The sequence below is a fragment of the Microtus ochrogaster genome, chromosome 19 (assembly GCF_000317375.1).
Source record: "Microtus ochrogaster isolate Prairie Vole_2 chromosome 19, MicOch1.0, whole genome shotgun sequence".
Classification (NCBI taxonomy): domain Eukaryota; kingdom Metazoa; phylum Chordata; class Mammalia; order Rodentia; family Cricetidae; genus Microtus; species Microtus ochrogaster.
The window spans coordinates 22,727,954-22,744,648 of NC_022021.1; the positions used below are offsets into that span (position 1 = coordinate 22,727,954).

The 16,695-nt window shown below is 43.2% G+C and overlaps 1 protein-coding gene across 3 annotated transcripts in view; it reads right to left on the reverse strand.

Moving 5' to 3' along the window:
* The window catches only part of Mctp1 (multiple C2 and transmembrane domain containing 1), a 585,759-nt gene extending 570,718 nt beyond the window's left edge, over positions 1-15,041 (reverse strand). For all 3 annotated transcript variants that reach the window (XM_026783760.1, XM_026783759.1, XM_026783758.1), the window contains exon 1: positions 11,795-15,041. In XM_026783760.1, the coding sequence (XP_026639561.1) occupies positions 11,795-12,499 (705 nt within the window). In that variant the 5' untranslated portion in view covers positions 12,500-15,041. The remainder of the gene's footprint in view (positions 1-11,794) is intronic.
* Between the last annotated feature and the right edge of the window lie 1,654 nt (positions 15,042-16,695).

Below are 16,695 nucleotides of genomic sequence, written 5' to 3' on the forward strand. Positions count from 1 at the left end.
TGTGAGGGTAAAGTCAAACCAGCTTGACAATACTGCTGAGGTATGTTAGCTACTGTGGCTTCTGGGTTTGAAATGATTAGGATATAGTTGAATGAGTCCTCCTGAGATGCTTCATACACTGTTGCAGGAGAATGATTACCTGGCTGAAGGAAAGACATTCCTTACACATCAGTGTATAGTCAGAAGCAGGAGTACCCATTTTCTTCTGAAAAGGACTCCTGAGTGAACTGCAAGTGCTTTTTCCAGTAGAAAATCCATTTGAGACTTAGATCAAATCTGGAATATTATGTCCTTGCTGTCTTAGCTACTGTATGTAAAGACATTGGAGGTGAAGGTGGCATGAAATCAAAGTGGGTACTGCAAAAGCTCTTCCTGGTAAAGGCGTGCCTGTGTATATACACGCACATGTGTGTGCAAAGCATTTGAGCATTTGTCCCAGGAACATAAAATATCACAGACTTCACAGGAACCAGCACAGACATCACTATGGAAAAAAACAAAACAAAGAAACAAAAAACCGGACTCATTGCGTTGTATTTACTGCCCCTGCCTATTTTTCAAGTGAAAATATAGAACTGAAAGAGCTGACAAGCAAGCTAGCAGGAAGACAAAGAAGGAAGAAAAAAGACAAACACTCTATGGCAATGGCATAGTCCTTCCTGCCACAGAGTTCAGTAGGGTAAGCCTGGGGGTGTGGAGCCCCAGAAATGTGGGTCCATTTCCAAGTGTGGAGACTGACTAGCATAAATGCACGCCCCAGCTCAGGATGTGATTGCTTGGTTCTTTTGAAATTAAGATAGCTCCATGCCAACCTGACAGGTGGTCATGATATGCAAATGTACTTCTGCTGCTTCTTTTGTAACTATGAGGTCACCTGGGGAGGGGCAGGCTTCAGGATACTGATCTAGAGCAGCTTTGCTGCTACCTAGACAACAGGATGCTAATGATCTGATGTCTCCAAGTGATAAAGCCATTGACTGTGAGTTATCCTTTGTACCACATTAATAAAGTCTTTTGTTACTTTCTCCTCACCCCCCCCTCCCATTTACATTGGGTATAACAGCTGTGGAAAAATAAATGCAGGTGATTTCAGTCACTGCAATGCCCTCCTCATAGTCATGTTATTTTTTGTTGAGGCAGATCCTAGACAGGGGACATGAGCATACACAAGGATCTTCCTCATCCTGGCAAATGCTTCTGAGGAAAACCTTGGAGACAGACTGCGCATGTCAGATAGAGAGGGATAAGGACAGAAGACTTTACAAAACCTCGCCTCCCTTGAAAGGCCCAATCACTGGACATGGAGCTTGGCAAATTACCAACTTCTGGTCCCTTCCCATCTCTGCCCATTCCCCTAAATCCTACTCCACATTATAAAAATAAAAGTGAGGAAATCAGAAAAACATCAACCTGGTACATAAGTGAAGGAGATGATGAGGCAAAGTTGCAGTCACAGCTAACCCCAGCACATGTGAGGCTTACTCACCACTGAGTACAGCTCAGTCACACAAAGGAATCTCGTCATTTGCTGCTAGACACATGAGTGGGACATGCACACTACCGCCAGAAAGAAAACCGAAACTGCTGGAGACCTCATTCATATGCTGAAGCAAAGAAAGGGTTAACTCCTAGAAACTGAGAGTAGAATTGAGTTATGGAAGTGGGAGGGGTTGGGTGATGGTGGTACAGCTCTTAAATTCCAACACTCAGGAGGCAGAGGCAGGCAAATCGCTGTGAGTTTGAGGCCAGCCTATTCTACAAAACTAGTTCCAGAACAGCAAGGGCTATACAAAGAAACCCTGTCTCAAAAAAACAAAACAAGAATAAGGATGAGGAGGAGAAGCAGGAGGAGAAGGGAAAGAAGGAAGAGGAAGAGGAGAAGAAGAAGAGGTGAAAGGGACAGGGAGGATAGAGGAAAACTGGCAAATGGATACAAAATTACAGTTTTATAGGCATTCTAGTGTTCTACAGATCAGTAAGGCAACTGACCATAGTCAGAGTAACTTCTTGCACATATCAAAATAGTTCTGTTCCCAGCACAAATTTATGATCAATGTTCAAAGTGATGCTTTGCTCTGATTATTACACATTGTTGGGTGTTTTTACAAGCATTCATTTATTTAGTTTTGTGCATGTGTATAGTACATGTATGCCATGATGTGCATGTAGAAGTCAGAGGACAACATGTAGGCATGAGTTATTTCCCTCATGGTGCGGGTTCAAGGATGGAATCCAGGTGATCAGGCCTGGCAGGCAGCAGGTACCTTTACTTGCTGGACTATCTCCCTCTGATCATTATCCACTGCACACATCCATCAACTTTATCACTGTACCACATAAATATGAACTATCATTACATATTATATCAGTTAAATTTTAAAATTAGAAACAGCTAAAGAAGAAAAGAAGCAACAATGGAGTGGGAAGGAGCTACAGCCCATGCTTCCTCTCAGCCTTGCTGATTCAGAGGGCACTCACGACCTGGCGAGAGCTCTGTGGAGACACAGGACTTTCCTCCAGGATCTGCTCCAATCCTAAAAGATATTTTGGAGAAGAGTCAGAATTCTAATTTGGCGCATTGAAAATACTATTCAAAATCAGTTATGAAAATGCTAAATTATTCTTTTATCAAAAGCTATAATACAGTTCCATAAAAGAACAAGAGCCAAGAATGGCTTGAGGGTCTAGAAAAATAATATTGCTATGTTGAAAGAAACTGGTAAGTTTTAGAAATTGGATCTTTTCCTTTTACCTGAGATGATATTTTAGCATGGTTCTCCTACTGATCTAGTTCTGGTATATCTAAAACGCTTGAGCACCTCTGTGCCTGTATAGGAATACTTTCACCATCTCCCTGCATTTAACTCCTAACTGCACTGCAAAACAAGGCCGAGCAGACCATCAGGTCTGCCATTTCAAATGGCTGCCACCAAACCTTTCTACCTCCAAACTGTCTCTGTCTATTTGCAATGGGAGAGGAATACATCTTCTGGTTTGAGGCTAAGCGAGACTACCTCCTACTAGCTGGTGACAAGCACACAAAACCACAACCTTAGGACCCTATACCATCAGTTATACCACCTTCTTCTTGATTTTCAACTCCTGCCTCTCCAGAGGCTCTGCCTCATCAACCCAATCAAGCAATACCCATTACACAACACCTTTCCGATGACAGACTCCTCCAATGTCATTTTTTTTGTACCCACACTACCACTTTGTTTTACCCCTGGATGGGATGAATTTTTGACTATTCTGCCTATGACCACAGCTTTTTTTTCACATACAGTGAATTTCATAGCCCACTGAATTCTGGCTTTTCACTCCAAAACTCAAGTCTCCTGGTTGGTACACACCAGAGAACTCCTGGTGAGCTTGGAGCACAAATTTTCAAAATATATCCAAACCTGCTCAGGTGCAGACAATCTGTAGCCAACACTGGTATGGGATCAGGGCATGGGAAACATGAGCTATGAGTTATATGAGTCAGAAGTTAAAACTATTAGGTAAATTTAGATCAGATATATAATTTATTTAGCCTGTGTTTCTTTTGAAATATATTAACAACCAAAAAACTCAGGAATCGGGAAATTTAGCACAAAAACCTGAAGTTTTCTTTCTTACTAAGGAATGTAGAAACTGTCTCTTCCTGACCTGAGGAGCAATGACAGCGGAAGCCGAGAAGCATCCTGTCCTCCCGGAAGCATGGGCTCCCTGGTTTGCCATGGCCTTAGCATACATCTTGGTGCATTAGCCTTGCTTTTATAGTCTCATGGGTGTTAGAGTTTAGAGTTTGGAGATCCTTGCTCTAAATCAATGTTGCCCAATTGATATACAAACTTAAAAGGGCAAATGAGATTAACTTTAACATATTTAACTTAACCTAAATACCAAAAACCCATAGTAATTTTCAGTCAATAAAAATGCTTAGTAATCAAGCATTCCACATTCTTTTCTCTACACTAAGCTCATGATCCATGTGCATACAGCTGTATACTTACAGCACATTCAGAATGACCACATTTCCAAGGTTCAATAGTCAAACATGAAGGAAACACAGGCCATTAACCATTCAATGCTGCAGACTTTCTGGAGAGAGGCTTTGCTGTTATGTAATTAGGCTTACCAACAACAGGGGTCAACCGTGAGTGCCAATGGGCCAACTATACAACCTCTACTTCATGTATCGGGCATTCAATCTTCTAAAGAGGAAGCAGAATAGACTATTGAGGACAGGGCTGATGGTCAAGTTTGAAATTTTACTCTAAGTTGTAGTTGGGAAAGACATGAATTAGAAGAGACAGTTATCCAATGGTGAGTGTAGGATACAGGAGGAAGGTGTTATGTACAGAGAGGGCTGAGGAAAAATAACAGCCAGGAAAGCAGACGATCCATGCAGAGTCCAACACTCAGGGTACAACTGGGGGTGGGGCAGCAGGAATCAGGAATGCAGGTGTGAAGGAGCAGTATCAGAGGCCAGAGACTCCAACGAATAATCAGACACCCCAAGTCCGTGATGACACCAGGAAGTGTGTCCCTGAGACCGAGGACACAGAAAGAGAACTCTGTCCTGGGTGTTCAATAAAGATAAGCAGCAGAATCCGCATCCAGGCGGAGGCACAGCAAAGCCACCATCAGAAGATGTCTAGTGCACCTCCATGTTTCAAAGGACGAGGCATCTGGAACCCTGGAAATGTACTCCATTACACAAAATAATTCTGAAGCTTTTCCAGGGACCTAAGCACTGAATAGCTCCATCCCAGTCCATTGATCCCTTCGTTCAAGAAGCCATTCCCTGAACCATTGTATATCATCAATCATAGACTGTCCATTCATCCCTTCATTCAGGAAGCCATTCCCCTTGGACTGTTGTATAACATCAATTGTAGGTTCGCTGTAAGAGTTGCCAGTTTTCCTTTACTTGTGCCAGTGAGGTAATGGGTGCCAGCAACTAAATCCAGATTGCTCCTAATAAAAGGGATTATAAAAAAAACCAATGACAGTTGGAAGAAGATCCTTAAAACGCCCAAAGGACATTTGCCTAGTTTAATTTATTTTACATTTACTAGAGTCCATAGAAACAGGAAACAATATTAGTGTAAAATATCCCAAAAGATCTTTCACAATTTTCTTAAAAAAGTACTCCTTAAAAGAAAGATTTGTTTTTCAAAATAAAATTTGTAAAGATTGGGGAGATAGGTTATAGGGAAAGCATTTTTTCATAAAAGCACAAGAACCTGCATTTGGACTGTCAAAATCCATGTAAAACCAGACACAGGCATCTCTGTCAGCAATCCCAGCACTCCACTGTGGGGACAGGAGAGCCCTGGAATTTGCAGGACAGCTAGGTCAGTATGTGCAGCACCAAACAGGGTGGAAGCAGGGGACTGACATCTAAGATTATTCTCTGACTTCCATATGCATTCTGAGGCACAGGTACCCTTGTAGGCACATGCGCGCGCTCACACACACACACACACACACACACACACACACACACACACACACACACACAATTTCCAAAAAGTCCTAATGAAAGCAAACTGCTGCATACTCAAAGAGAAAAACCTTTTGGAGTAGAAACTTAATTTGCTGGAAGAGAGTAATCACTCCCCACGATAGATTTATGAAAAGCAAGAAGAGACAGAAAAGATCAGTGGTGGAAGGAAACAGAAATAGCACATGGAGCTGTTGATGCAGGAGAATAGTATTCTCAATGATACCAACAAATACAAGAGACAGTTAAGAATATTTGCAAAATAAACAAATAGGATGAAAAAAGATTACCCCATTTTTAATTGATAACTTTAAAGAAATGCAAATGCACCATATATACATAAGGTCTATTCCATTTGGTGCTAAAATCTATTTCACTCACATTAAACAAATCCCAAACCATTATCCAAGCGATGACCCTCAGTTATCAAAAAATTACTTCCTCAGGATATTTGGTTTACCAAGAAAAAGAAATATGGCTGAACAGCCAACTAAAGAGCTGAAACAAACAGTTTCTGATTTCAAACCTAGAGGTTTTTCTCATCTAAAGCTAAGCTGGAATCTGAATGAGGGTTTCGTGTTCTGAACTGGTGCTGGGTAGCATAAAGGCACTCTCAGTACAATGTCCTTGACTGCCTGTTCAGATTCAAGGCTGATTGCTCCTGCAATACCGCTCGAGCGCACGATAGCTACTGGGACACCTCAGAACCACAATGAACCATTTTGAATTCATTTCTGTACCGTGTTTTCAGAAATGTTTTGTTGTCGCTGAAATTTCCATGATCCTCAGGTTCACAGATTTCAACACAATAGAGCCCAGACACACTATTTACCTTTCATTAATTTAGGGTTTGTAAAACTCTCATCACCTTGAGTAAAGAAGCCACAATACATGTTCCCTTGGAGTGGCAAAGACATTGGGAATGAACACGTGCACAGTCATACACTATTTTTATTCCTTTTCAAAAGAAAGTGGGGGGGGGGAGTAGGTTATTTATTAAATTAATATGTTAATTGTTTTCTTCCTCCAAGTGCCCATGTATGTTTCCATAATAATGACTGCCTGAAAGTCATGCATAATTGTATTACTGAAATTGTGATATTATCGGTAAGTACTGCTTTAGTTATCTTGACTACTTAAAATACTTTCCATATCACACTAAATGAGAGCAACTGGGGAAGTTCCCACTCGTTTCCTTTCTTCCACCCATTAATTTGCAATGGCAGCCCTCACAAAACAGCCACTGTGCCTCAGGCCAGTCTCTCACATCTAAATAGTAATACTTTCCTTTGCAGGTTTCGGGCCCAACAGTTTGCTGGATGTGCAGTGCACCCATGCGAGGTTAGAGGGAAACACTGCTCTCCAAGGTTCCCTCTTCCTGCATCCGTTTTTCTTTTTGAACGAACTTTTTGTCCTTGTAGTTGAAGAGTGAGCTGCAGTGTGAACTCTAGCTTCAGGGAACTACAAACTGGGCCTATCATACTCGGATTTTGAAAAATACAGTTTCTGAAACCAGTCCCATATCCCGTCTTAATTTTCTTACAAAATTCAGCTAACAAAAATTGCTTTTAGGAGATTGATTTTAACATTTATCTATTTTAGGAGATAGATTTGCTAGTAGGGATTGGTCATTTACATTAGGAATTATCCTTTTAAATCTGTGATTTCCCCAAGATTGAGCTAAATTCTTTGAAGCAACATCTAAAATATCTGATGAAACATTAGCCCAAAATAGAATTTCAATATAAGATATTTAAAAAGCACTGCACTTTCCTCACAGACCTGGATGTTCTCCTGCATGTTGCCTTCCATGGAGCTGCAATGTGTTCCAAGGCATCCCTACCACACGCTGTGGAGCTTACCCCTCTCCTCAGAATACTGTCCCTTCTTGTGAAACCAACTTCAATAAAAGCTATGTTAAAGGGTAGAAAGCAATAAAGGCTTAACATTTACAAACACCACAGACTTTCACTTAGAGACTAAAAACTGCAACATACTCATTCCTCGGTGCTTCTGAAAATACCGACTTTCTGATTCTAGGGAAATATAATTTTAGTAACTCATCAACACAGAATACATAAAATTGGCATTCTTTTGGTGGGCACACAAATTGAGACAGCATCTCTCCCAACTGTGTTCTAGAAAATGTGATGCATCTGCTACAACAATATGTCTTCAAACGTGAACAAGAGTCAGCATGATAAAAAGTTTTTCTTCATGTCTGTCTGTCTGTCTGTCTGTCTGTCTAAGCAGAACATTTGAAACAATACACAAGGAGGAAGCATCATTCATTTGCTAGTGTTTGTCAAAAGTGGTTTGGTTAAAGAAAAGATAATGAGAAGGCTACATGGGAGGCAGCAGTTCGTTAAGTTTAATCAGTGTATATGTGACTTCCAAATCTTCCTCTCAGCAGTCAAATCCATTTCCTTACTTTTGCTTAACATCTCTACCTAGTGTCAGAATGTAGGCACATATGTTGTTGGGACCTCATGCTGGTCTGGGGGTGGAAAAATGGGAAGTGTGTTGAAGAACATGGTTGATGCCAGAAACAAGCAAAGAATAAAACAAATTTTCAATAATTTTCCAATGAATTGTGGTATTTGTTTGCTGCCTTTTTGTACAGTGATAATCAGAATATGATAATAAATGCTTTTACTGTCTTATCTTCTATGTCCCCTCTGTGCTGGTGACCAGTAAATAAGGCTTCATGTGCTGTGAACTCCTCCCAGTGCCCAGGTGTCTTGGGATGAGAAGAGAGGCTGTAAGCAAGGCAAGCTCCTGAGATGCACTTGGAAAGTAGGGTGCTGCAAACCGAAGCCTGCCTCTGGGCACCTGATAAATTCAGTTCCAAGTTTCAATTCCTTTTCTTCTTGTCCCTCTTTGGAGGTGGTCTCAGTTCTTCAGCTGAACAAAAAGGCATTTAAAGATTGCCCACTACTCTCTTCTTCACTGGTTGGTGTTTAGGAAATACAGCAGCAAGCCACAGTAGAAGACACTCTCCACTGCGGGAAGAACAAGGCCCCAGGAGCAGCAGAGGCTGCAGACATCCTGTTCCTTGCCATCCCCTTAGGTCTGTTTGTTCTGCCTACATTTATCTATTAATTTTTTAACTTTACTACAAATTTTATAATAGTCCTATGATGTATACATTAAAATATTGGTTGCCTATAATGAAAACCTTCTTTAGAAATATAAAATGATTGACATGTGATTTTGGGTTAGTAGGATGTGCAGCAATGCAGCAGAAATGAACATAACTGATCTGCTGTGACAGTGTGGGGAGGACGGGGCATGTAACAACACATGCAAACTCGTATGCCTCTAGATTAAACAGATCAACGTCATCCCCAAAGTTGAGGTTCAGAGGTTCGGAAACAGAGAGAATTGTGGGAAAGACTGAAAACTGACCCAAGTGCACAACTCTCTGTGATGCTTACTAACCGTACACCCATCCTGGAAAGGTCGCTTAACTTCTTGGGACATTAGCTTGTAATTCATAAACCAAGCAGAACTTCTGCAGGACTGCAGTGAGTGCTGGATCTTGCCATGCTCTGGAGCGCACAGCACGGGTGGAATCACACACACTAATGTTACTTCAGTACTGTCTCCAAAAACAGCTTAAATCTTCCCTACACGAAAGACATGCCAGGATTTTAAAGGAAAGTTGATGGTTTCAAAACTGTTTGGAATTTTAGCAAGGGGGAGGAACACAAATGTGAATTCTGTTCTGTCTTTGATTTGGAGATATTTGCACGTCCATACACTGCAAAATAACTTAACAAATTAACTTTCACCATAACATGATAGGTACCTTCCAAATAATTCTATTATTATGTGTGCTCTAATAGTTGGGAAATGTGAATATCAAACCAATCTCTTAACATTAAAATAAGTGTACATTAAAACTATATAGGAACTCAAAAACATTTTCTTTAACTCATAATATTTCTACACTATTCTTGCTGTCAACTTGACCGCACCTGGGATTAACTAAAACTGGAATGACTGGGGACATCTTTGAGGGCTCTTTTTTAAATTAAATCCTTTGAAATGAGAAGAACTACTTCTAATCTAGATCTTTCAAATGGGAAGATTTGCCTTTAATCTGGGTCACACCTGCTGGCAGCCTATGTAAAGGACATGCAGGAAGGCTGCTCTCTCTTTTAGCCTGCTTCTCCCTCCTGCTAGCACATCCATCCCCACTGGCATGATGGTCTACCTTGGGATTCTGGCATATACTGAAGAGCAACTCCTGGATTCTTGGACCTTCTGCTAATAGGCAGTCATTGTTGATTAGACCACAGCCTGTAAATGATTCAATTCCTTTTATTCATCCTATAAATTCTGTTCCTCTAGAGAATCCTGATTGATACAGACGCATTTTTTTAAATCATTTAAAAAATACTTCCACTTTGCTTTTGAAATAAAAAAGAAAAAGTTCTATTCAGGTCTGTTTCAAGACAATAAAAGATGAAGTTATTCGGTCTTTCTCTGCCAGTTGTGTATATATAATCTGATATAAGAAGCTTTCTCTAGAACACCAAATGTTTGCTAATCAGAAAAAAAGATGGAGCTGGGCGGCGGTGGCGCACGCCTTTAATCCCAGCACTCAGGAGGCAGAGGCAGGTGGATCTCTGTGAGTTCGAGGCCAGCCTGGTCTACAAGAGCTAGTTCCAGGACAGGAACCAAAAACTACGGAGAAACCCTGTCTCGAAAAATCAAAGAAAAAAAAAAAGCAGAAAAAAAGATGGGTTAGACTGGTTTCTGGCCCCCTTTTTTCAGAAACTACACTAAGAAAATAGTAAATAAGCTATATAGTTATTCTGAGCTCTTGACTCATATAATCAAAGGGTAAATTTCAACAATTGGTTGATTTTGTTTAAGCTGGCTATTGATTTACCTCAAGTTTTAGTGTAATATCATTCCCTTAATATGAGCACAATTATTGTAATAAGGATTAATTAGGTAACACATACTAAGGGAAAACAATTAAGGCCCCTTGTAGAATTGAATATTTGAAATATTTTCCACCATGAACATGATTTAATAGACATTTATAAAAAGGAAAGATCCTTCTTAAAAAAGTAGGCGTAAACGAAGTCACCTACTGACCTAAAATGACTATTAAAACACACGAAAAAGTCGTCTGAGTAGTCAGCGTGATACGGGAAGTAGATGTGTAAAAGAAGCACATGCTTTAATGACTGCTAAACTTAGAACATAGGAAAGTATCTACCTGAATAACGTATCCTGCTGTTCCCTATACCACAGTGATCTGCTTCATCCAGCAACTAATGAAAACAGAGGCAGAGACCCGCAGCGGAGCAGTGCACTGAGCTCCCAAAGTCCAGTTGAAGAGTGGAAGGAATGGGAATATAAGCAAAAAGGTCAAGACCAAGATGGGTTCACCCACTAAAACAGTTTGCCTGAGCTAATGGGAGCTCACCAACTCCAGCAGGTTAGGGAAGGAACCAGCATAGGTCCAAACTAGTCCCTCTGAATTTGGTTGACAGTTGTATGGCTGGAGCAGACTGTGGGGCCACTGGCAGTGGCACCACGATTTATCCCTAGTGCTTGTGCTGGCTTTTGGGAACCCATTCTCTTTGGATGGATATACCTTGCTTAGCCTAGATATAGTAGAGAGGGCCTTGGACCTCCCCCCGAAGCAATGTGCCTAACCCTCTCTGAGAAGTGGATAGGGGTGGGGTAGGGAATGGGAGGAGGGGAGGGAGTGGGATCTGGGATTGGTATGTAAAATGAAAGAAGACAGTTCGTTTTCTTTTTTAAAAGAAAAGAAAATATAAAAAGAGAAAGTTTCGACAAGAGAATATCAAGAAGTTAGCGAACTTCTGCGATAAATTTTAATCTAAGCCATAACTTCACGTTTCTGCACTCCTATGTCCACTGTAGCCATTTGCTTCAGATGATGCCCCTTCCACAACGCCACCCACGGTTGCATTTCCTTTCCTAAATTTTGGAGGTTACTGCGTGTGTGTGTGTGTGTGTGTGTGTGTGTGTGTGTGTGTGTGAAGAAAATGCTTAATTAATCGGTCATGTTGCAGGATACCTCCAAAAAAACACCCATGCTAACTTCATTAAGCTACTCAAACTGTTTTGGAGACGGGTTATTCTAATCAAAGTCAAGACTAGACTCAGCCGCTAATAAACGGGAATAAAATGTTTCCCTTGCTGGGTCTCCCACATGCGCACACACGCCGGAACCCTCTTTAGGGAAGGGCAGTCTGAAGCTGGAGGGATGGCCCATAAGCTTGTTCCATGGTCGCGCCACCTTGTACTCACCTGGCTGCGTTCTTCGCCCTTAAGCAGAGCCTGGGGCTCGGCTGGACCCCGTGCGGCTTCTACGGGAGGTGGCGCCGGTTCCAACAACTGCTCCAGGCACGCGGTGCCTGGAAGAGAGGAGCTCTTTTGGTGGCACAGGTGCACCCCAGAACCTCCACGCCGTGCGCCTTCATCTCGGACGCGGTTCCCCCTCGCGGGCGGTTGGGGAGAAGAGGACAGAGAGGATGAGGCGGAAGAAGGAACTGAGTCTGGAGAGTGTCCGCCAGGAGGCGTCACTCCAGTTGGCCCCGCGGCGGTCGCGGGCCCCTTAGCCACGGGCAGCAGATGTTCGCGGAGGCGGCGGCGCAGCGTGGACCCCTGCTCGGCTCTGCCTGCTCCAACCGGCTCCAGGGCCTCCGGCGAGGAGCAGCACAGGTTGGGCTGCGAGGAGGAGAACACCCGGTCTAGCACTTGCTTCCGCTTCTTGAAGCCGCTCCACCTGCTGCCGGTACTCCCCACACCGGCCAGTGCGTCCTGGGTGGCCCTTGGGGGCGGCGGGGATGGGGTCGGAGTGGCCGCAGTGCGGCGCTCGGGCCCCCCGGTGCGACCGCCCCCGCTGCCCTTGCCCTTGCCCACCCCCAGCTGCAGGTTCTTCCAGAGCCGGGCCTGAAAAGAGGGGGACGCGGCGGGCTCGTGTTCGCCAGCAGTTGCTGCCCGGGGCTCCATCCCGCACCCCAAGAACCTCCTGTGGCCTCCTCCTGGCTCTCCTCTGCCCTCTCTGGCTGCGCCTCCTCTGGGAGTGTGGAGGCGGCGGTGGCAGCGTCCGTGACCGGCGCAGCAGCACAAGCCAGGAGTGCCCAGCGGCTTCAGGCCAGCTCGGAGCAAAGCGGCTGCGGCCGAGGCCCTGGGGCCGCGGGGTGTCACCTCCTCCGCCCGCTGCACCTGCCCGGTTGGACTGGCGCCGTCCCCGAGCGCCCGCGGCACCTGCAAAGTTTCGAGCACTGAACTCCGCCGCTCCAGTCCACCGAGTGCCTCCAGGCCGCGCCCTGGCTCCCCGTGCGTGCCGGTTAGAAGCTCGGGAAGCTGCGAGCACCCGGCGGAGGCTGTACAGGGGACCACACCCGCGCCCTCGGGCCAGCACCTGTCAGTGGCATAGGCTGTTGCCTCCAAATTGGGCGCGCACGTGGTTCACACGACAGGGCGCGTCTTGTCATAGAGGCTGGGTACCAGCAGCCCAGACTAAGGTGCCCAGGATCATCCTCTCGCTCTAGGTGGGAGGGCAGGCAGGAGACGGGTGGAGCTGCGTAGGGCCTGGAGCTGGCTTGACTTAGTATGGATCTACAGTCGCGCGCACACACAGCTGACTTTAGGACGAACGGATCAGATGAAGTGCATCCAAGTGGAGTCTGTCTGTGTGCCCCCGGTGGGTACCTCAGGGAGCTGTGCGTGCAGTTAACCTCTCTAAAGGCTGCCTCCACCGTGTTGGGCATCCCGGGCTCAAGAGGCGAGTTTGATTTCTTCTGTCTTAACTTCATCACCATCCACCCTCCAGGCTCTTTGTTCGCATGTGTGGCGACTTTCCTTATAATTAGGATCTAACAGTTCCCAAAATGTGACAATAAAGCTAATCCTTAAAGTAAGTTGCAGGACGTTCCCCTTGGACAGAGATGGGAGGGTGCCCACTGCCTGTGACCCTATTCAGAGTTCAGACTTGTTCTTTTCGCTCAAACAGATTTTCTTTTTAGTTACTGCAGTTTGTTAGAAGACTGATCAAAAAAAGGCTTTTTTGGTAGTCTCGATTTTGCTCCTCCTCAAATCTATGCATCCAGAGTCTTCAGGCTCCATGAGAACGCATCTGAAGGGTGAGTAACACTGCACCCTTCCCTCTTCAACTGCACCTTCCTTAGACGCCTCGGCACAGTGCTGTTGAATTTCTGCCCAGCAATTTGCCCTGGATGTGTGGTCAGTCTGTTCCAGACTGTATTTTCCTTACTCTTCTAAAAACAGTTTTTGAGGTTGTGCGGGGCAGTGATCAGCACTAGACAAACAGTTGTGAACACACAAGGAGGACTTGAGTAGTGCTCAGGAAGTAAGAAACCAAATAGAATTTTTAAAATGAATAGCCCAGAGAGATAACAAAATATTACCACAGCTGGATTTCTGGACTACAGAGCATCCCATTAAATTTGAGTTTCAGACAAATCACAACAAGTTTTAGTACGCATACATCCCAGATATTACAGTGAACAAGGGCCAAAAGTTTAGCCAGAGTCTACTTTACTAGGCATCTTGTATTTTTACTGAATCTAACAAGCCCATATTTAGAAGCTGTGTGTTATAATTGTGAGTGTAAAAAAAAGCCTCTCCGAGAAGACTAAGTTTTAGATGATACTAAAAAGGAACAAAGAGCCAGCCACCGAAAATCTGAATGCAGTGTTCCAGGAAGAAAAATACCAGACGTGAAAGCCATGAGGCAGAAAAGAGCTTAACAAGACTTAGTCACACAGAGACAGAGACTGTTCCAAAGAGGGTGAAGAAAACTGGTCAGACCTGGTCAATTGGGAGTACAGGGTCTTCATAGACTGTGTTTGAAATTGCTGTAAATTAAATCAAGGACCATTTGGGTGTATCTAACTCATGGTCTACAGGCTACATACAGTCCAGGATAGCTATAAATATGGTCCAAGTTAAAAGAGTTTTTAAACTTGATTGCATGGTTCTTTAGCATGAACTTTGCAAATGACAATGTGTCAGTGTCAAAGGGTTGGGGATGTCTGCTGGATTATTTTCAAACATGAGAATAATGTGAATTACTAATACATACACACTAGAACTATTTTGAGAATTTTGTGTCTTCATAAAGGACTTAGTCTTGTATATTGTTCACATTACTGTTCCAAGTTGATGATCTTATGCTTTGGGGAAAGGCAAAGAATCCATTAAAGATTACAGGTGACATTTATATAACATTCTGCACATAATATTACATGGTTGGAAACAATGGTTTCCAGGAGGTATCAGCTGAGTGAATATAAAAGCAGGTGCAAGGAAGTTCCCACCTGCTACTGATGGGCCACATTTCTGTATTGAGTGAAGCAGTGACTACATGGGTCTCCACATGAGAGAGAGATTAATAGAACTACATACTGGTGTAGGAGGTTTTTCTGTTCATGTGCTGCTTTCATTGGTTAATGAATAAAGAAACCGCTTTGGACCTGATAGGCCAGAACCTAGGTAGGCAGAGAAGACAGAACTGAATGTTAGGAAGAAGGGCAGAGTGAAAAAAGCCATGGATCTTCTGCCTGAGATGGACGCCGGTTAGAATCTCCAGTAAGCCACTGGCATGTGGTGATACACAGATTAATGGAGATGGGTTAAACTAATATGGAAGAGTTAGCCAATAAGAAGTTAGAGCTAATGGCCAAGCAGTGTTTTAATTAATAAAGTTTCTGTATGGTTATTTTGGGTGTAAGCTATCCGGGCGGCTAGGACAAACAAGGCTCCCCCTCCACTTGTAACAACATACAAATACAAATATGTGTGCACACAAACCTTGGTGAAATCTGAATGAGATCAGAGAGGTTTAACAACTGCAATAACCATGTTTTGGAATGTCCTATACATTTGGAATTATGTCATATACATAAAACAGTATCTGGTGAAATTGGGTGATGTTCATAAAAGAATTTTACACAGTACTTTTGCAACTTCCTCTGAGTCTTTATTTCAAAGTATAAAGTATATATTAAAAGTAAAAATTGACAACATGATTTTTAAACACTTTGGAAGCTGTTAAGAGTTCTTAAACTTTGGTATACTGTTGAGAGTTCTCCTTTGGCACTGTAATGGCAATGTAATAATCAAGAACCACTGCTTTCCTTCATCTCTGTTCTTCCCAACCCCGACTCATCCCAGAATCAGTCCAGAAGGCTCTGAGGAATAAGTAAGGGGAGAGCCAAGATTGTTCAGTCAGTTCACACTCGGGCAGGGTCCTGGCTTCTAGTGCTGTCTTGAAAGTGGTGAGGATTTCTTCAGGCAGTGCAAGCAACCAGTCACATCAGCTGCTATTGCATTCTGCCCTTGTGGAAAGAGAGGTTTGGCATTTTATACTGGCTCCTCTTTCTTATTATTTCCATTTTATTTGCTTTCATTTCTTTGAGAAGATGTGGAGGGTGGGAAAAGAGAAGAAGGAGAAAGAGAAATAATACCCTATATCTGCCTCTTACCAGAACTTCACACCCATGTCAGAATTGTCATGTTGTAACCCACAGGCCAGTTTATATTGATGGTCTTGAAATAATACATTTAATTGAATGGCATAGTTTTGTCTTTATTCCTAGTGGAGAAGATTTGGCAGCTGATGACTCCTGGGGGACAGGGTAGATTGCCTGTGAATAACCCTACACGCATGTGCATGAGGGCAGCACTGATGGGCTCAGGGGTTATTGATTATTAATATCAGGTTTTTGGTTTTAAGAACATGAAATTAGGAGAAAGACATGGTGGGAGCCACTAGGGTAGCTGGAGGGAGAGGATGCTGGATGAATATGATTAACATTATAAAATGTAACTGTCCTTTAGACTGAACATTGTACAAGAATGACCAGTTGTGGTTTCTGCTATCAAATGTCTTATATTTAGGAGATGGTAGTAGCAAAAATTCTATAACATCAATAGAAAGTAAGGGGTTCTGTGAATAGCATGCTTGTTGAATAAGCATAAGTACCTATGTTTACATCCCAAGATATCACATGAAAAGTCTGATGTGGCAACACATAGCTGTAATCCCAGAGCTGGGAGGCAGAGACAGGATTGGGGAGCTCACTGGCCAGTCAACCAGAGAGCTTCTGTAATACAAATTCTGATTGTTCTAAATAATAAAACTTGGAGTTAGCTATCAGGAGTGAAAGCTGAAGGATTAG